At 48.1% G+C, this 20,754-nt stretch overlaps 2 protein-coding genes across 3 annotated transcripts; both read left to right on the top strand.

The window, feature by feature from the left end:
- Positions 1 to 1,159: 1,159 nt before the first annotated feature.
- Positions 1,160 to 4,170, top strand: S100A5 (S100 calcium binding protein A5). Its single transcript, XM_057552922.1, has 4 exons — positions 1,160 to 1,302; positions 1,733 to 1,892; positions 3,505 to 3,600; positions 3,975 to 4,170. The coding sequence occupies exons 2-4, from the start codon at positions 1,752 to 1,754 to the stop codon at positions 4,041 to 4,043; spliced, it is 306 nt and encodes a 101-aa protein (XP_057408905.1). The 5' UTR covers positions 1,160 to 1,302; positions 1,733 to 1,751; the 3' UTR covers positions 4,044 to 4,170.
- Positions 4,171 to 4,400: 230 nt separating this feature from the next.
- On the top strand, positions 4,401 to 6,624 carry LOC103013998 (protein S100-A6). Of its 2 annotated transcripts, none has more exons than XM_007178570.3 (3): positions 4,401 to 4,548; positions 5,878 to 6,036; positions 6,402 to 6,624. In XM_007178570.3, the coding sequence occupies exons 2-3, from the start codon at positions 5,899 to 5,901 to the stop codon at positions 6,534 to 6,536; spliced, it is 273 nt and encodes a 90-aa protein (XP_007178632.1). In that variant the 5' UTR covers positions 4,401 to 4,548; positions 5,878 to 5,898; the 3' UTR covers positions 6,537 to 6,624. The 2 variants fall into 2 exon arrangements, with proteins under 2 accessions (XP_007178632.1, XP_007178631.1); XM_007178569.2 differs by lacking the exon at positions 4,401 to 4,548 and adding an exon at positions 5,204 to 5,348.
- Positions 6,625 to 20,754: the final 14,130 nt, after the last annotated feature.

The following is a 20,754-nucleotide window of genomic DNA, read 5'->3' as shown; positions in this document are numbered from 1 at the left end:
TGCCCTTGGCAGGAAACATCTTCCCCCACTGATTCCCATCTTGAGATGCCTGTCCTGCTTTTGGAGTGGGTGGGAGGGCCCCAATGTGGAGAGTGGCCTAGGGTATGGGTGGACACTCTGCATTTGTCCCGTACCTCCTGAATCTTCTTTCCAGGGAGCCTGGCTGTTGACCCATCAGGTTGTGAGTTCTGATATTTGGTTGGGAAGACAAAGCTTCCAGGACTGAAGATGTGTGTGTCATGGTAAACTCAGTGTGCCCCCCATCCCATCTGTTTGGAAACAAGGAAGGTGAGATTGGCAGAGGGGGTTTCTCCCCATCTGTGTCCCAGGAGGCTCTGACCTGGGCCTCCTTGTCTCCGGCCCCTTCTTATTGGCCTTCTCTCTCCCCTGGTTTCCTGGGGACTGGAGCAAGGGAATTAAAGTCAGAGAGCAGCGGGAGGGAGCCTGCTTCTGCTGCGTGAGTTCTCTGGCTCTCTCCTTCCTTGGTGAGTCTTTCCTTCTCATCTCCCTGCTCATTTATATGGTGGGGCAAGCTGGGCGATGAGGCCAGAGGGTGACTAGCTCTGGTGACCTCCGCCAAGGAAGGCCGGGTCCGATGAGTGGGCATGTGTTTGGGGAGAAGAGGGCAGAGTATTTGGAATCGTGGCTATGGGGATTTCCTGAGAAGCGGCCCTGGGGGTGGAGGTGGGGATCAGAACCAGCCAGGATGCTGCTGCAGATGCCCAGAGGCCTCGCCTTCCACTGTGGTCCTGGTTGAGTCTCCTGACAGTGGGGAGAGGCTGAGGGTTTGGGGTGGTAAGAGATGAATTTCAGGTCCAGTTCCAGAATCGTCAGGTGGGCTTTGGTCTGTAGGTAAGAGGCAGCAGCTTCTTCCTCCTTTCCTTGCTCAGGACTCAACACAGATTTACCTGTAGCCCCCAGGTTCTTGGGTGTTGGCTCCTTCCTGCCTAAGGGGGAAGTGGTTTCCAAGTCTGAGTCACAGGAGCTCCAGCTGCTTCTTCTCTTGGGTGGGTGTGGCTGTGCTGATGGACTGGAGTGCCCCATTCAGACCCAACCTCTGGATCCAGCTCTCAGAATGACCCTGGAGGTTTCAATAGGCCCACCCCCTTCACTGCCTCGTGGCTGGTCTGAATGTACAGTTCTCTGGGCCAGAGGCTGGTGACCAGCTGGACAAGTCCTGGCACTCCTCCCCGACTTCCTGTTGAGATCTTATCTTCCAGTTCTAGCCCCAGCCTCCCCAACCCCTGGACTCTCTCTTTGCCCTGTGCCCCACTTCTATAATGGGACACTCCCTGATATTAGGTGATTCAGGGACCCGGGCCAAGGAGGGTGACTTGGGTGAGGGCGGCCTCTGGAAAATGAGTGCCCAAGATGGGTCGGGCAGGGAGAAAATCCTGACCCTTCATTGGCTCCACCATCCGTCACCAGTTCTTCTTTTGGGGAGGCCATCTTGTCACCCCTCTGTCCCTAGACCCCTTTTTCAACATCTCCTAAGCAGAAGAGCGTGCAACCTCCTTCCAGCCTGGTCAGTCTCACTGCTCCGGCTGTTCCAAGTTTGCCTTGGTTCTCACTACAACCTGTCCTGAGACACTGGGGTCCACTTGGTAGATTTTGATCTCATCGTGGGTTCCAGTAGCTGGTCCTTGAGGGAGAGGCTTGGAGGTGGGCTAGTGATGGGGGGAAGCAGAAGGTCCAGCTTCCTGGGCAATGGGATCTTTTCCTCTCCCTTCAGCCTCCAGAACTGCACACACATGTTGGAGACTTCTTTGGAGAAGGCTCTGACCACTATGGTCACCACTTTCCATAAATATTCGGGGAGAGAGGGCAGCAAACTGACTCTGAGTAGGAAGGAGCTGAAGGAGCTGATCAAGAAAGACCTGTGTCTTGGTGAGGTAGGTGTCGGTCCCTCCCCTGCACCCCAGAGTCCCAGGGCTCCGTGGGCACCGTGAGGGAGGGGAGGGAAAAAAAGAGGAAGCACTGATGCCACCCCCGGGGGCTTCCCAGCATGAGGTGGGAGGCCCAGCGTGAGGGGATACACACCTACCCGCAGGGTACAACTAGTCTCAGCAAGGACAGGATGGCCAAAGGGTACAGACAGAGACCCAAGGAAGAGGGTGACCATCTTGGGCCGCGCCTGGGGATGAGTCAGGTCTCACTGGGAACGGAGAAGGGCAGTGTCTGGAGGGTGGACCTCCGCCTGCACGAAGGTTTAGAGAAGGAGATCAAGGAAACTTCCATGTTGAGGCAGGGCTCTCACAGCTGTGGAGACTGTGCGAGGGATGGAGTGGGGGTGGGTGAGGTGATTCAGGGGTCCAGGTCAGCTGTGCACAGCTCAAGGGCAGGGCCCCCGCCTGGTTCTCCTCCACGTGCCCAGCACGTCTGGGGCTCTCAGCTGGTGCTGACACGGGAACCAAAAGGATCATTCTACTAGTTTGTGAACACAGTTTGGAAGGGGGAAGAACTGATTCTTACCAGATGGAGATGGTGGGAGGGAGGCAACTGACAAAGGGAAAGGCCTATGAGGTAGTCATTATGTTATTATTACAGTTAAAAAAAATTGAGGCTCAGATATGCTATATAACTTGTCTGAGGACACCCAGCTAGTGAGAGGCTGGAATTCCAGCCCGGGCCCATGTATCAACCTCCCTCGTTCCTTTAAAATCAGCCTGGGGACCTCTCCTGTCGCATCTTGAACCCTAGTGGGGCTCCCCAGAGAGAAGCTCTACCTAGTGCGTCCCTGTGGACAGGGAACCAAAGCAGGTGTGGGTGTCACCAGGCCTCCCCTCTGGCCTTCCTGCCGAGCTCTCTGCATTCTGGAGTTAATGAGGGCAGAGGGAGGGGCCATGGGTCCAGCAGGGTTAACTACATGGGGACAGAGGCCCTGGGGAGGGCCTGGCTATAACAGGAGCCCAGACTGGGGACAAGGGTGGCGTCACAGAGAGTCTGTTTCCATCTCTGTATGTCCCGAAGTCCTGTCTCCTGTGGCAAAGCTGGAGGTGAGGGCAGTGAAGGGGAGAGGGCAGGATGTGTCTGTATTTTCTTCCTGTTCCCTCTGAGGGCGCTGTCTCCCTTCTCTTGGTGGAGCTGGGCTGGTTGGGCAGGGAACCAGGCGAGGAAGAGGACTGGGTGCCAGGCACTTGTTCCATACAGCTGTCCTGCAGGGACGGAATAAGGCTTGGATCTCGCTTAGTGCCACATAGTCACCAAGCCGTTTCTGTTAGCTGTTGTATGAAATCTAGCTTATTATTTCTTTGGGTGGTAGAAAGTGTCGAGGGGAAGGGGGGCTGCACTAGCCTTCCTCTTGTAATTTATTCCAATTCAGGAGTCAGGTCACTGAGCTCTGCTTGGTGGCGCCCTGTGGTGGGTGTGGCCTGGGGGGAGACTCTGGGGGTTGAGATGCTCCGTTGCTGACTCAGATGGGGATCAGCCTGAGGCTGCCTTCCCAGGGGTCAGGGCAGGGCTGGGAGGGGTGGCTGACCTGTCTCTCTACCTGGGCCCTCGAAGAAGATGAAGGAGAGCAGCATCGATGACCTGATGAAGAGCCTGGACAAGCACAGCGACCAGGAGATGGACTTCAAGCAGTATTCGGAGACTTCCCTGGTGGCTCAGTGGTTAAGAATCCTCCTGCCAATGCAGGGGACACGGGTTTGAAGCCTGGTCCGGGAAGATCCCACATGCCGGGGAGCAACTAAGCCTGGGTGCCACAACTACTGAGCCTGCACTCTAGAGCCCGCGAGCCACAACTACTGAGCCCGCACGCCACAACTACTGAAGCCTGCGCGCCTAGAGCCCATGCTCCACAACAAGAGGAGCCACTGCAATAAGAAGCCCGCGCACCGCAACGAAGAGTAGCCCCCGCTCACTGCAACTAGAGAACGCCCGCGCACAGCAATGAAGACCCAACGCAGCCAAAAATAAATAAATGAATAAATAAATTTATAAAAAAAAAAAACCCCAAAAAACAACAAAAAAAGGAGTACTCGGTGTTCCTGACCACGCTGTGCGTGGCCTACAACGACTTCTTCCTGGCGGACAACCAATGACTGGGCCCTGGCTCCTGGCCCCTGCAGCTCCTCTCACAGACCCTCCGTGGCCCCTTGCCTTCCCCTCCCTCCCAGATGGACCCTGCTTCAGCCTTCCCTTCCAGCAGAGGAAATAAAGATTTTTGATTCCAGGTGTCCAGGGCTGGTTTGGAACGTTCTTGTCCACCTTGGCTGGGGGTGGGGTGGGACCAGGCAGAGCTTCTCCTTAAGTGGGTGGGCAGCCTCTGGGTGTTCGGGTTCTGGGTTTCCACCCCACTTCCTGTTCTTCAGTGCGGACGTGACTAATCTTATCCAGGCTTAGTTTTGCCCTCCAGTAAAATGAGGAAGTGGGGCCAGGCTTTTGCTTGCCTCCAGGGAATGCTGCAAATATGCAGAGAAAGCTAAGGGGGAAAGTGCTTTGAGAGTGAGGACACTGGGGGTGGCTGGGATGCGGTCCCCGAGGGCAGTGGTGGACAGGCCACTCTGACTTGTCACCAGCTCACAGGAGGCCCCCTTGACGACACTGGTAAGAAGGGGGAGTCTGGCCTTGATCTCCATGCCGGCCCCCTTTCCCTCTCCTCCGTTTCCCCCTCAGCAACAAGCCCTACCATCCTCTCTGGGATCCAGGGCTTTCTGCTCTCCCCACCTCCCTCCCCGTATCAAAATCCTTTTTTAGGAGAGGATCTGACAGACTTTGCATTGGAATGTAAATAACTAATGACACTTACAGGGCTTGACTCTGGTGTGTGTGTGCACTTTAATGGGCAAGAGGCTGCGGGTGGAATTCAGGTGGGGGGATGGGGGAAGGGATCGAGGGTGGTGGTAGGAATTTATTTTCCCTGGTGGGATGTGTGTCCTAGATGTCCTTTAAATCGTATCCTGTAGACCACTGGCTGCTCCCCGTCCTTCATCTAGGGCTCGCCCCCGTTCCCCCCGGCGCCGGGGAGGGCACCCTTCTCCACCCCCTTCCCCCTACACACACAGACACACACACACACTCTTGACACTGCCCGGCTCTCCGCCTCCTCCCCTTGCCTTGTCACATCGCGATGGGGGGCAAACTGAGTTTTGGAGATTCGGAGGGAGCTCGAGGTCACCGGGCTGGCCGCGGTCTCCCCTCGGCGCCCCCGCCCCGCGGAGCCCCGAACAGCCCCGGGGCAGGAGGCGTGGAAAGTTTTGGGGCTGGGACATTGTGTAAAGGGCGGGCAGGGTGGGGCGCTGGCGGGCAGTGGGCGGCCGGCCTCCCGGAAGCGCCGCTATAAGGCTGGCGGGCTGGCCACACAGCCATCCCCCTCGGCCGCTCCTTCTCGCTTCGCTGCAGCCGCGGTGAGTGCTCGCTAGGCAGGGCAGCCCCCGTCCTTCGGGGCCGGCCCGCCCCGGGTTAGTCCGCCTGCATCCAGACTGGGGCCGGCAGGGAGAGGCGGGAGCGGCCGGGCTGGCCCCGGGCTAAGGCATCTGGTGGGGCGGCTCCCCGCAGTGGCCCTTCTGGGGCTGGGAGAGTGTGTCGCGGGGTGTGTCCGTGCCGCAGAGTGTGTCCCTGTGAGGCTGTGTGTGTGTAGGGCTGGGTGTGCAGCCTCCACTCTCACTCACAGCATACTCCCCAACTTTTCTTGGAACCCCTGGAAGAGAGTTCTCAGCTGTGGTCCTATTTGTCCCTCTCTGCTCTGGTCCTCTGTAGGGCACTCACCTCTTGGCCCTAGACTCTGCCCTCTCCCTCCCCTACAAGCCCTGGGCTGTCTCCTGATGTCATCTGACACTTAGTGGTTTGGCACGGGTAGTCAAAGGGAGTTGGGGGGGTATGGGTGAGTGAGAAGGCCCTGTTGCCCAGGGCGCTGACCAGCCTCTCTGCCCTCAGCTCTGAGCCCAGCCTTCAGCCATGGCGTGCCCCCTGGATCAGGCTATTGGCCTCCTGGTGACCATCTTCCACAAGTACTCCTGTCAGGAGGGCGACAAGAACACCCTGAGCAAGAGTGAACTGAAGGAGCTGATCCAGAAGGAGCTCACCATTGGGGCGGTGAGTGAGCCTCCCCAGGCCCCTTCTCCCCACCTCTTGCCCTTTAGAAGCAGGATTCGGAGAGGGTGAGGTGCCAGGTGCATGACTCAGGCTTACCCACATTCTGGGGCCCTAGACCATGTGCCTTACTGGACCACTGGTCCACACCCCCGAGGAGCTGGGGAAACTCGTAGCCTGGTATTCACTACTCCTGAGTGAGGAACAGAGGAGAAGTAAAGCCAAGTGAACCCAAAGTGGGCTTGGATCTTTGGTGACAAGTGAACACAGAGCCATTTGTATGAGAGAGGGCTGCCTGGGAGGGGGAAAGGCAGAGAACCCAAGGTCTCACAACCATTGAGTCTGGATTTCCCATTCTAACACGTTAGAAGCTGCAGGATGCTGAAATTGCAAAACTGATGGACGATCTGGACCGGAACAAGGACCAGGTGGTGAACTTCCAAGAATATGTCACCTTCCTGGGGGCCTTGGCCATGATTTACAATGACATCCTCCGGGGCTGAAAATAAATTGGGAAGGTGGAGACACCCTCTAGCTGGCCTGTCTAGTGGTGGGTAATTGTACAATAAATTTTTTTTTTGGTTAAATCTATCCCTGTGTCCTGGCTTCCCAATGATTTCCGTTTCCTCCTCTGCTTGGTGCTGCATCAGCCTCCAGAGGGTTTTCTCACCGTTACCTCTGGGAGTGACTCAGTGACTCACCAGGCCAGGGGAGCTGGTGGGAGGGTCCACAAAATGGTGGATGCACCCTGACAAAGCGGTTGTGAGTTGTCATTAAGTTGCCATTAAGTTGCCTTTATGTGAATTAGAAAAAGATGCCCTCTCTGGGTGAAGCCATCTTAAGGAAAGGCTCAAGTGGTCCCCCGTGGAAGGGGTTCTGGGATGGGCTTGGAGAAGGAAATGGTGCTTGAGCCAGTTTGTGATGAGTCCAGAGTGTGGCAGAGATAGTCCTAGCAGGGTCTCTGAAGACGAAGACGTGTTTTTCCTCTGGGCGTGTTGAGAGGGGAGGGGCCAGAAGGGCCTTGGGGCGGGGCCGGTCCACTTTCTCACCACAGTGAAATGGGGGCAGAGAAGGCATATCTGGCATGCCCAAAGCCTGGCCGGGGAGTGTTCTGCTATTCTGTCGGAGACCATTGCGGACAGACGCTGTATGGTTGAGTTCGATTCTGCTGTCTATGCCCTGGTTGGTCAATGGTGGGAGGCACGCTTTAGGAGTCTGTCCCTGCATTCAGGGACAGGGTCCTTTGTGCCAGGGGTGGTGGTCTGAGAAGCTGGCAGCTGTGCGAATACATGAATCAAGGGGTGTTCATGAAAGGGGTGGGGTGGGGGGGGTGGGCTGAGGGTCCTCGGGGTGGAGTGGGGGGTGTCTCCGGGGCTGGGCAACTGTGCCTTCAAGCCTTTCTGTCAATATTGAGCCAGCCCATCCCTACAGCCTCAGCAGAATGAATCACCCCAGTTATTCCACCGGAGCCAAGCCTGGATCTCAGCCCCCATCAGGAAAGATGACTAATTGTCTGAATTATTTTCTGAGTTCACTGTTTGCATTAGCGTTTTCAGGCAGTGGGGTAGGGGAAGGGGGTAAATTGTGTTTCAGGGCCATGGGGCAGTTCTGTCCCCTCCAGGCCTAGCGTATGCCAGGCAAGTTCCTCTATAGGCTCTGGGGACCCCAGAAGGAGAACATATCCTCCTTCCCCTCTTACTCACCTCCCCACTTCCCGGGGAGCCCAACTCTGCGGAATTGAGTCTTCTTCCTCCAGGGGGTGGGGATGAGCCAACAGTCCCAAGAGGGCTGGAAGCCTCACCTCTTGGCGTCCCTCCTTCTCTAGTGGCCTCTCTTTCCCCGCAGAAGAGTAGGGAGTGGCACAGTTGGGAACCAGGAAGGGACCCAGGTTGCGCTCCCGGTCTGCACAGCCGCGTCCAAACCATGGCTCTATCCGACCCTCCGCCCCGCAAAGATACCTTCCCGGCGCCGCGGCGGCCAGCATAGTGGGGCGTGGAGCGAGCGCCCTCGTGTGGGCAGAGAGCAGAACGCCGCGGGGCCGTTGTGGTTGGTTTTCTCGAAGCCCTGGGGAGGAGCCAGTGGCGGAGGGAACAACGACGGTGGAGCCCTTCCAGTGAAGAGGGAAACACCACTTTTGGCTCTTTTGGCTCCCTACAATTAACCCCCCAAAAAAGCAACTCGCAACTCAGCCTTTACCTAAGACACACGTACCACGAGCAAGTCCATGAAAGGAAGGCGGTTTGCAAGGACAAACAGAATCTGAACCCTGTCCCCCGCCCCTCCCGCTTTCAGGGCCAAGAAGACCTTCGTACAAAGAGGGAGGAGGGGTCATTTCAGTGGGTGAAGACCTACTGCCCTGCCCAGGGAGGGGCTGCTCAGACAAGGCCTTCGGTCATGCATCTGCAGGGAGCTCTGGTGGGTGGGCAGGCCGAGAGGTTTAGGAGACTCGGTAAACATGCACAGTTCACCTGCTAAATAAACAGGCGTGTCCTTTAGCTGCTGCCTTTCCATAGTAGTGGAGGGGAACAGGAACAGGATTTAAAAAATAAAACCCCACACATATAGCAAATCTTTTGTTTGCTTTGAGGGTGTGGTCTTTAAGGCTTTTTTGAGGGATGGTGGGAGGAAGCAGCATTTACAATGGAACCTGGTGGGTACTCAAAGGGTGGGACTGTGTGTGTGGGGGGGCACAGACTGGTCACTTTTTATTGCATCTGCCTCCAACGGATGTAATGGAAATGAAGCCTTTAGTTCACTCTGTGGAACAGGGGCCTGGGCTTAGGGCAGAGGGAGACGTTCAGATGTGAGCTGGGGGCTTCACACCCTGTCCCTTTGCTGAGGCTGATCCAGGCCACTGGTGGAAGTGGCTCTGCGTGCCCCCATGCCCCTCGCTGAGGCTCCTTTTCCCCTCGCTGTGCATAAATGGGCATTAATCCTACATCGTAGTCAGCCTGACACCCAGGAAGCTGAAACAGCAGCACCGCAGTCCATGTCTGTAAGCTGGGGCGGGCCCCAGTGGGAGGGGTTTTGGACTGAGTCACAGTATGTAGCTCTTTGTTCTCTGCCAAGCATATCTGATACTGTCGGGAATAAAGCCACTGTATGTTTGTGTAGCACTTTTATTTTTACAAGCCACTTTCATATCCATTCTTTTGTGATGCTCAGAAGAGTTACGTGTAGTATGTATTATTAACCCTGTTGAACAAGTGAAAAGACCGATAGAGGACTAAGTGCTTCCACCCAGGGCAAACTGTAAATTCAGAACTGGGCCCTCTCCATTCCCTTTGCCAGTTCATTAGGGCTTATCAGATCATGACGTATTTTGGCCATTTCTTCTTCATGTTTTTCTCTTAAATGTTTTAATCACATATTGAGAGTGTACAAAATGACTTATAGAAATAATCAGTGAGTCAGGGCTGCCTTGGCCTGGGTCCTATCTTGGGCTAGGTCCCATTCAAGGACCAGACATTCAAAGGCAAGTGACAAGGAAAGATGGTTTTTCACTACTTATAAAGAGGGAAAGGGAACCGGTTCTCCTCTCCTTCTGAAAGGGTCTCCTTGGGAATGTTGCGGGCCTAAATCCTAACACCACTCTCTGGAATGTAAAGAAAATTTCTCTAGGAACCAGATAGCTCCAGGAGCCTCCAGTTTTTAGGTCCTAGAGATCTCTAAATTCTGAGTCTTCATCTCTTTTGAAGTATAAATACCTAGAGAGGAGCTTTCCGGTCTCCTGAGCTCCTTGGGGCTTAACCTTGGGACCTACTGCAGGTGGTAAGCATTTGACTCTCTCTCTTTGGGCAACAAGAGAAGTTTTATTATCCTTTTGGATCAAGCAATTAATGACACAAATGGCTATGAGTCTAATCCTCATGGTATGTGAAGAGTCCCAGGAGGCTAGGGTTTGTACTGGGGCACTGAGAAATTCACTGACAAGTTTTATTTTCTTGCACTCAAATAACCAGTGTTAATAAACTAGGATGCCTTATTCCATAGCTTTCTAAAAAACTGTATAAATATAGTTCCACATATGACATGTTTTGTATGATGTAATTGCGTTATAAAAATGGAATCATTATATATATTTCTCTCATTTTATGTTTTCTCCATTTAACAATATATCACAAAAATCCCTTCAAGTCAACTGGTAGAGGTCTAAATCCTTCTTTTTAATGGCTGTAGGTTATTCCACAGTACAGAAACACCATAATTTATCTGATCATTTCCTATTTCCCTACTGGTGGGCATTTCCTACCCCCAATTTTTTCACTACAAGCAATAATAATATTGCTGAATAAACATCTCTGTATACACATTCTTAAGGACTGATGGTTTTATTCATTTAGTACAGAATCCCAGGAGTGAAACTGCTGGCTTGAAGGGCATATACATACTTAACTTAAATAGCAATTGCTATATTACTTTCCAAAACAGCAGTCACAATTCACACTTCCCATTAGTGGTAAATGATCCAGCATCCTGGACAGCCTTAGGCAGTATCATTTTAAAAAGTTTTAGCCAGTCTGATAGGATCTAGTGGCTTTTGAACTACAAGAGCTCTAGTGGGTTCTCAGAGGGAGCTTAGGGGCTTGCCCATGGTGGGGTGGTGGCTCAGAGAGGGCAGCTTCTGGCCACTTACCCTGTTTTAGCCAGAGCTCTGTATTTTTTGTAGACCAGCCTCCTCCATTATGTTCTCTTTTAAGAAAGGGTTCCAGGGAATGTTTAAAAGCCCTGCCTGTAAGCTATGGGTGTGCGGTGGGTATTGAAGGTTTTGAATAGAGTGGTGATTTGTTAAAGGCCTGGACTTCAAAGAGATCTGGACCCTGGGGAAGAGGCCAGGAAGCTGGTGGCCGCTGCAGGGGGGACAATGAGGATCTGACCTGGAGTGCAGTGGGGTGGCAGGAAGAGGGCAGGCAGGTGCCCAAAGATGAACATGTAGGGTCTGCTGGATGTGTGGTGGGGATGGAGTGGTAGAGAGGCTAGGAGGCCCCAGGTTGGCACCTGGGTGGGTGGCCAGGAGGCCTGTGATGGCACTCCTGGAGCGAGCACCCCAGTCTTCCTGGCACTTTGGGACTTAACCTGCGGACCTAGTCCAGGTGGTGAGCAGGGACAGACCCAGAGGAGCCTGAAAAGGGAGACGGGTAAGGGGAGGTGGGGTGTGTGTAGGGTCAGCCACTGGCCATTGCTCAGTGGGATGCCCAAGCAGACCCTGTTCCCTGTCCTCTGAGTGCCCTGCCTGTGTCCTCCCAGAATCTAGGGGAGAGCAACCCAGCCCTCTGTCCAGAGGGAAGGGGAAAGTGGGGAGGGTCCTGAGGCACCCCCTTACACCTCTCTTCAAGAAGGCTACACTCACAGCATCAGAAGGTTCTCCTGCTTCCAGGTCAGCGTAGGGCTTTCAGGTGGGGAGACCTGCAGGATGCTAACTCCGCGGAGGTCTCCCCCACCCACAGTTCTTCAAGCCTCCAAACGCTAAGTCGCCACACCCATCCCTCAGGACACCCCACCGCTCTTCTTATATAAGGATGTCCCAGCGTTTAGGCCCTTGGCGCTTTGGAAGCTAATGGAGCTTTCCTATGCCAGGCTCTGCCTGCTCTGGGGGGTTCTGGGTTGGGGGGGCAGTTCTAGACCTAGGAGTGGGGACGCTGATCGGTGTCCCAATTCCGGTTCTTTCTCTGCAGCGTGTGACAGCTGTGACTGATTTCCTCACAAATTACCTAGGAGCAAGGCTGCTTTTGACTTCCATGGGCTCTAGGTACTTTTGCCTCTGTGGAATTTTTCCTCCATAGGAAAATATTAAAAACTGTATTTTATGACTGTGTTGGTATAAAGATAAATGTGAACCAAGATGGATTCATTATTATATATTCATTATTAGTATATCCAGTTTTCTTGTACTTTTAAACAAAATGAAAATGTTTTTGGTGCCCTGGGCGCAGTGCCTTCTGTGTATAATGGGTGACCCGCACCCAGAAGCCAGCATCTCACCCAGAGAGTATTTTCATTACAAGAAAAAAATAACCTAGGGACTTCCCTGGTGGTCCAGTGGTTAAAACTCTGCTCTCCCAATGCAGGGGGCACTGATTCAATCCCTGATCGGGGAACTAAGATCCCCGCATGACGAAAGGCATGGGTAAAAAACCGAAAAAACAAAAAGCCCAAGAAAAAATAGACTTGTCTCTCTCTCTCTCTCTCTCTCTCTCTCTCTCTCTCTCTCTCTTAAACAGCTTTATTGAGGTGTTTCTCTGTGAGAAATTGGGATCTCACAGAGACATCTGGCCTCCCACGTTCATTGCATCATTACGCACAATAGCCAAGATCTGGAAACAGTCTAAGGGACGTTCAATGGACATATGCTCAATGGAATATTATTCCTTCATGAGAGAAAAGGAAACCCTGCCATTTGTGACAACGTGGATGGACCTTGAGGGCATTATGTTAAGTGAGATGTCAGACAGAGAAAGACAAACCCAGTATGTTCTTACTCATATGTAAAATCTAGCAAAGTCGAATTCAGAGAAACAGAGAATAGAGTGGTGGTTACCAGGGGTTGGGGGTTGGGGGAAATGCGGAGATGTTAGGCAAAGGGTCAAAAGGGTCTAAACTTAGAGTTGTAAGCTTAAGTTCTGGGGATCTAATGTCTAGCATGATGATTATAGCTAACAACACTATGTTATTAAGTACTTGAATGTTCTAAGAAAGTAGATCTTAAATGCTCTCACCACAAAAAAGAAAGGGTGACTATGTGATGGCATGCAGGTGGTAGCTATGCTATGGTGGTCATCATTTTGCCATATATACATTTATCAAATCAACACTTTGTACACCTTGAACTTACACAATGTTATGAGTCAATTATGTCTCATAAAGCTGGGGAAAAAACCAAACCAAACAAAGCAAAGCCAAAACACACACACAAACAAAAGCTTTATTGAGATATAATTCATGTACCATAAAATTGACCCTTTTATTTATTTATTTATTTTTAATTAATTAATTAATTAATTAAATTTTGGCTGTGTTGGGTCTTCGTTTCTGTGCGAGGGCTTTCTCTAGTTGCGGCAAGCAGGGGCCACTCTTCATCGCGGTGCGCGGGCCTCTCACTGTCGCGGCCTCTCTTGTTGCGGAGCACAGGCTCCAGACGCACAGGCTCAGTAGTTGTGGCTCACGGGCCTAGTTGCTCCGCGGCATGTGGGATCCTCCCAGGCCAGGGCTCGAACCCGTGTCCCCTGCATTGGCAGGCAGACTCTCAACCACTGCGCCACCAGGGAAGCCCAAATTGACCCTTTTAAAGTGTACAATCCAGTGGGGATTTGGAGGGGGGTTAAAATAACAGAAATTTATTTCACAGTCCTGTAGGCCAGACGTCTGAAATCAAGGGGTTGTCGGTAGGGCCACACTCCCTCCAAAGGCTCTAAGGGAAAATTGGTTCATTGTCCCTTTGGGCATCTGGTGGCTGCTGGCGTTGCTTGACTTGTGTCTGCACCACTGCAGTCTTTGCCTCTGTGGTCACACTGCCTCCTCTGTCTGTGTCAAATCTCTCCTGACCTCACTTTTTTTTCCCAGTTGAAAAAAATTTTAGCAAAATACAGGCATACCTTGGAGATAAGGCAGGTTTGGTTCCAGACCATCGCAGAAAAGTGAATATCACAATAAAGTGAGTCACACAAATTTTTTGGTTTTCCAGTGCATGTAAAAGTTACATTTGCACTATTAGTCTATTAGTATAGTATTATGCCTAAAAAATGTACATACCTTAATTTAAAAATACTTTATTGCTAAAAAATGCTAACCATCATCTGAGTCTTTGGCGAGTCATAATCTTTTTGCAAGCTTAACATCAAAGATCACTGATCACAGATCACCGTAACAAATATAATAATAATGAAAAAGTTTGAAATATTGTGAGAAATACCAAAATGTGACACAGAGACATGATGTGAGCAAATGCTCTTGGAAAAATTGGGCCTATAGACTTGCTTGACACAGTGTGGCCACAAGTCTTCAGTTTGTAATAACCACAATATCTGTGAAGTGCAATAAAGTGAAGCCCAATAAAATGAGGTATGCTGTACACATAACATAAAATGAACATAAAATGAACCTTTAAAAAGTGTACATTCTGTGGTATTAAATACATTCACATTGTTGCACAGCCATCTCTACCATCCATCTCCATAGTTCTTTTCATCTTGTAAAATCGAAACTCTGTATCTATTAAAGAGTAATTCTCTATCCCCCCCTCTTTCCCCAGCTCTGCTTTCTGTCTCTATGAATTTGACTAAGTGTTTTGTACAAGTGGAATCATGCAGTATTTGTATTTTTAGGACTGGCTTTATTTCACTTAGCATAATGTCCTCAGATTTCATCCATGCGGTAGCATTTGTCAGAATTTCCTTCCTTTTTAAGGCTGAGTAATATTCCATTATTTGAATATACCACATTTTGCTTATCTATTCCTTTGTTGCTGGACACTTGGGTTGCTACTACATTTTAGCAATTGTGAATAATGCTGCTATGAACATGGGTGTACATATATCCCTTTGGGACTCTGCTTTCAATTCTTTATTCTTCCAGGTGCAGCAGAGGGAGCTCCTCTCCACCACCCCACTAGGTGTCCTGGGGTGCTCTTTGGTTGTACAGTTGTCCTAGAGGTGCTGTGGAAATCTGTTCTCCTAGTGTGTGAGTGTGTTTGAGTGTGTGAGTGTGTTTGAGTGTGTGTGTGTGTGTACAGCTGTGGCAGAGTGATGACTGCCACTGGCCAGGCATTCCTCACTGGGTGTCCAGCTGGTAGGGTGCTTGGTGCAGAGAAGGAAGTTTTCACTCACAGGAAGACTTGAACCTTGGGTGCTGATGGTGTGAATACTGAAGGGTTAGCCAGCAGGGGCTAGGTTCCACCCCATCTCATGGAAGGCCCTTTGCATGGTTCCTTCCCTCAGCCCTGTTACCCAGCACCCCCTGGACAATGAATGGCTGACTCCCTGACAATTCTTTCAGTTCTACTCTCCCCAGGTACCCACACTGCAGACTCCACTTTCCTTCTCTCATTTTTTCCTGGCTCCGCCAAGCTCCCTCCCACCATTTTCATTCCTTTACACCAGAAACTCTATTCTAACTGTACCTTAAATTCATAGCAACAGAAAAACCAGTTGAGCCAGGAAAGCTCATTCTTAGTGATTGTTATATGAGAGCAAAATATCAATACCTGTGTTTTGGTTTTTATTGCACACATTATTAAAATATGGGGTTGAATACTTGTATTCTATGTAAAAGTTTTCAGAATTTATAACATTAAAAACACTGGAGCTATGTATTAAAATATTTCAAAAAATTAGAAACACATGACAAAGTGTCAAATAAAAGCAAAAACTTCAAATATAAACATAAAGATGCATTATTCTTCTAATCTAAATTAGTAGGTAAAATTAATAAAATATTATTCAAAAAGTAAACCAAACACTATATAAATATAAAGAAAACTTAACTTTGAAAAAAGGAAGATGATATCTTTAAAAGAACACAATCTTATTACTATGAACAATTATATGTGAATAAAATGGACAACTGAGAAAAAGTGGATAAATTTCTTGAAATGTACAATTTCCCAAGACTGAATCAGGAAGAAATAGAAAATGTGAACAGACTTATTTCCAGAAATTCAATCAGTAATTTAAAAACTCCCAACAAGCAAAAGTGTAGGACCGGATGGCTTCACAGGTGAATTCTACCAAACATTTAAAAAAGAATCAACACTTATTCTTCTCAAGCTATTCCAATAAATTGAAGAATATGGAACACTTCTGAACTCATTCGATAAGGTCAGCATTGCTGATACAAAAACCAGATAAGGGCACCATAAAAAAAGAAAATTATAGGCCAATATCACTGATGAGCAACATAGGTGCAAAAATCCTAAACAAAATATTAGCAAACTGAATTCAACAATACGTTAAAAGATCATACACCATGATCAAGTGAGATTTATCCCAGGGATGCAAGGATGGTTCAATATCCACAAATCAATCAACATGATTCACCATATTAATAAATGGAAGAATAAAAATGATATGATCATCTTAATAGATGTAGAAAAAGTTTTTGACAGAATTCAACATCTATTTATGATAAAACCCCAACAGAGTGGGTAATAAAGTCCCCTGCATTTGCAGGCAGATTCTTAGCCACTGTGCCACCAGGGAAGTCCCTCTGATAACTTTTAGATAATACCACTGAACTGGGTAAGAAATTACAGAACTCTAATGAAGAAGCTGATGGCTTCATAAAAATACTAACAAAAGATCAAGATCAACAAGAACTAATTACATGGGACTAAATAAACTGATGAGTAAGATTATAGTTTTCATAACTTTTTGTCTGGAATATTACTGACTTTTTAATCTTTGTTTTCCAGATATAAGGAAACCTTTCCTCTAATTATGACTTACATCAATTTGGTAAATTATACCTTTGTAAGCAGAATTGAGACATTTATCTTTTTCTCCCTACCTGGTCCCCCCAGAAGTTGGAAACTCTTAGTGAATGTTCTTATTTTCATGGCAATATAGTTATTTACATATATTCACTGAGAATCTCTTCTCCTTGTAACACTCACAATTGGAAACATTGGTTATCTTATGAAGGCTTTGACTGAAATGTCATGTTTGAGAGAGACATGCATAGAATCAGATGTGACCAGACAGCTTTAAGGAATTAAGATTGACTTTATGGAGACTTAAAGCCCCTTGGAGGGACTTCCCTGGTGGTCCAGTGGGTAAGGCTCTGCGCTCCCAATGCAGGGGACCCAGGTTCGATCCCTGATCAGGGAACTAGATCCTGCACGCATGCAGCAATTAAGAAGCCCGCATGCAGCAACTAAGAAGTCTGCATGCCGCAACTATAGATCCCACGTGCTGCAACTAAGACCCAGTGCAGCCAAAATAAATAAATAAATAAATATTAAAAAAAAAAAAGCTCCTTGGAAAAATCGTCTAGTACCTTGCTTACAGGGTTCCCAGCAGCCTTACCAGGTGAGTAAGGAAGGTTACAAGAACCTCAGGATATTTTGGGGACCTCAGGAAGAGAAGAATTACCCCAAATCTATAGGCATTACAGGTAAGTGTGATGGCAAGTTATTGGCATGGTTTCCTGGCCTCGGAGGCATTTTAAAGTTCAATCTGGAGATTCCTTATGAAAAGTTCCCAAAAAGCTGACTTAAAAGAGTCTATATGGTCAATTGCTACTCTTGCTGGGTTTATATAAATAATCAGACCAAGTTGTTTTTTTAAAATTTAAAAAATTTTTTAAATTTAAAAATTAAAAATTTTGGGCTTCCCTGGTGGTGCAGTGGTTAAGAATCTGCCTGCCAATGCAGGGGGCATGGGTCCAAGCCCTGGTCCGGGAAGATCCCACATGCCGTGGAGCAACTAAGCCCGTGCACCACAACTACTGAGCCTGCGCTCTAGAGCCCACGAGCCACGACTACTGAAGCCCGTGTGCCACAACTACTGAAGCCCGTGTGCCACAACTACTGAAGCCTGTGCACTTAGAGCCCATGCTCTGCAACAAGAGAAGCCACAGCAATGAGAAGCCCTCACACTGCAACAAAGAGTAGCCCCCACTTGCCGCAACTAGAGAAAGCCCATGCGCAGCAACGAAGACCCCATGCAGCCAAAAATAATAAATAAATAAATAAAATTAAAAAAAAAAAAAATTAAAAATTTTTTGGCCGCGTTTCTTGGCCTGTGGGATCTTAGTTTGCTGACCAGGGATTGAACCCGTGCCTTATGCATTGGAAGCACAGAGTCTTAACCACTGGACCACCAAGGAAGTCCCTAATCAGACCAAGTTTAATGAAACTAAACTTATTTTGCAAATACATTAGTCTTAATTTGGCTATCTTGGTTAGAAATGAAGGTAATTTTAGAAAAAAAAAGTGTTTCAGTAGAAACTATAGTACACAATTGTGGATTTTATTTTATTTAATTAATTAATTTTTTTGGCCACGCCACGGGGTTTGCAGGATCTTAGTTCCCCTCTACAGTGAAAGCACCACATCCTAACCACTGGACCACCAGGGAAGTCCGTGGATTTTAGATTCTAGTTCTGTTAATCGTCTTTGAGCTTTTATTTTTCTGTAAACTAGACTGGATTCTGAATTCTTCTAGCTTCCTCAAATATTTGGCTCCAGCTCTCCAAACTAATGTTTCCACTTTTTCTCCCACTTTGACTTGGGATCATTGAGAACTAAAGTGGCCCTTTTCCTGAAGTCCTGCAAATGGAAACTGAAGAACTTGATATAAGCTTAAAGGAGACCCCTGCAATAGCCCATGTTTAGACAATCTTTGTGCCTGCTGCTGTGTAAGCCACTCAGAAAGTTTACCTGAATACCTGATGACATCACCAGAGACATTTCAAACTGCAAAAGATGCTTCAGCCCTGACATCTAGAAATCTTCGACTGGCAACTCTCAGGACTCAGAAAATTTGCTCCAATCATTAACCTTTGTTTTTCTTTTTCTCCCTAGAAATGTCTCTTATTAAATACCTGATTGCTTGTACTCTAAAGCCCTAACCTTGAGAGCCCACCTGCATTACCGCCTCCTGAAATGAGTAACTGGACTGACCTACTGTCAGCACTAAGAGACGGGTTCAATGAGATATAAGGCAACTGATCAACCCAACTTCTGGTCTATGAAACTTCTTAAAAGAGATTTCAAAGGTGGGACTGGAGGGGAGCAAGATTTGCCCCCTAAAATGTATCTCTTTGGCATGAGGATTAGATTAGGATGATCATTTTTAAGAAACAGAAGACTCAGGAAGTCTTTCTTTTTACCTCCTCCTTAGCTGCCTAAAGAATCTAGAATAGAGCTATCACCAGAGATTTGTGCAAAGAATGTGGGCTAGGTGTGGTGGGGGAAGCTCCACTGGGCCTGGCTATCAGAGTCTACTCTGTCGCTTTGTCTGCAAGGCCCAGCGAACATTTGTTTACCAAACATCTGCTTTTCCATCTCCTTGTGAAATGCCTTCCTCCACGCTGAAGTCCCAAATCACTACCCCCAATTCCTCTTTTGTCTTTAGCTGAAGATGGTATTTAAAGGTGCAAGATTTACCTATTTTGGTGAGTTCCTCAGTTTTCTTGGGTTTCTCCTATGTATATATGTTATTAACCTTTTGTTTGATTTTTTCCTGTTAATCTGTCTCATGTCAGTTTAATTTCTTAGATCAGCCAGAAGAACCTAGAAGGGCAGAGGAAAATTTCTTCCTCTCTGACAGAATAAACTAGTGATTGCTAGGGGAGGGAGATGGGGGGAGAATGAATGAAATAGGTGAGGGAGATTAAGAGGCACAAACTTCCAGTTATAAAATAAATGTCATGGGGATGTAACATATAGCATAGGGAATATAGTCAATAATATTGTAATAACTTTGTATGGTGATGGATGGTAATTAGACTAGTTGTGGTGGTCATTTTGTAATGTATAGAAAAATTGAGTCACTATGTTGTACACCTGAAACTAATACAATATAATAAGCCAATTATACTTCAGTTAAAAAATAGCACAATTTTAAAGAGCAATCATCATCAGTGGTGCCGTCCTTGAGCTGTGAATGTAATTTTGTGGACAGTTTGCCAGCTATTGAAAGCACTGTCATCTTCATCTAGATTGATAGGGGTGAGGGGCAGCTGCTTCCATCTTCTAATAAACTCATTTCTTGTTTAGTAACTTTGAGATGCTTTTGAATATTTTTCAGCGCCTGCAGTCTTTGTTGTTAATTGTAAGCCAGTTTCTATTTTAAAGAACGTATGTTCAATTTGCTTTGCCTTCCTTAATTACTTCGTTTATGAACAGGGATGACGACGCAGAGGAATTGGTATCAATTTCAGTACTGAAACCTCCAACCTCCTTTGCTCAGGGATAATAAGAATTATTTTTTACTTTGTTGATTGCCATTTTCTGTCACCTTTTGCAGATTATGGAGGTATAGAAGAATGCTTTCTAATAGCGTTAACATTTGTTTGATTTGAAATTTTAATGTAACCTATAGGTTACATTATGTACATCTCAAATTCTTAGGTACATCTCAATACATAAATGGTTAAGATTTCAGGTTTTTAAAAATACTGAATTAATGTTGCTATATGGACAAAAATGCTAATATTTTGGTACCTAAAAATTGCACAATATACCAGAATACGGAAATATAGAAAACAGGCATTGTAATCACTTATTCTTTAAAACAAGCGAGCAAGCAATCAAATTCCCAACCTAGAAGGAAGCTCCTCTGCCTGCCCTCACTCTCTCAGGGAGAGGGAAGACTAGGTTTGCCTCCAGGAATGAGTCAAAACTCTTTTTAGGGGCTTCCCTGGTGGCGCAGTGGTTGAGAATCTGCCTGCTAATGCAGGGGACACGGGTTCGAGCCCTGGTCTGGGAAGATCCCACATGCCACGGAGCAGCTGGGCCCGTGAGCCACAACTACTGAGCCTGCGCGTCTGGAGCCTGTGCCCCGCAACGGGAGGGGCCGCGATAGTGAGAGGCCCGCGCACCGCGATGAAGAGCGGTCCCTGCACCGCGATGAAGAGTGGCCCCCACTTGCCGTAACTAGAGAAAACCCTCGCACGAACTGAAGACCCAACACAGCCAAAAATAAAGAAATAAATAAATAAAGTAGCTATAAAATTAAAAAAAAAAAAACAAAAAAAAACAGCTTTATAAAAAAAAAAAAAAAA

Source organism: Balaenoptera acutorostrata, chromosome 1, assembly GCF_949987535.1.
Source record: "Balaenoptera acutorostrata chromosome 1, mBalAcu1.1, whole genome shotgun sequence".
Classification (NCBI taxonomy): domain Eukaryota; kingdom Metazoa; phylum Chordata; class Mammalia; order Artiodactyla; family Balaenopteridae; genus Balaenoptera; species Balaenoptera acutorostrata.
This window is presented reverse-complemented; position numbering and strand designations above follow the sequence as displayed.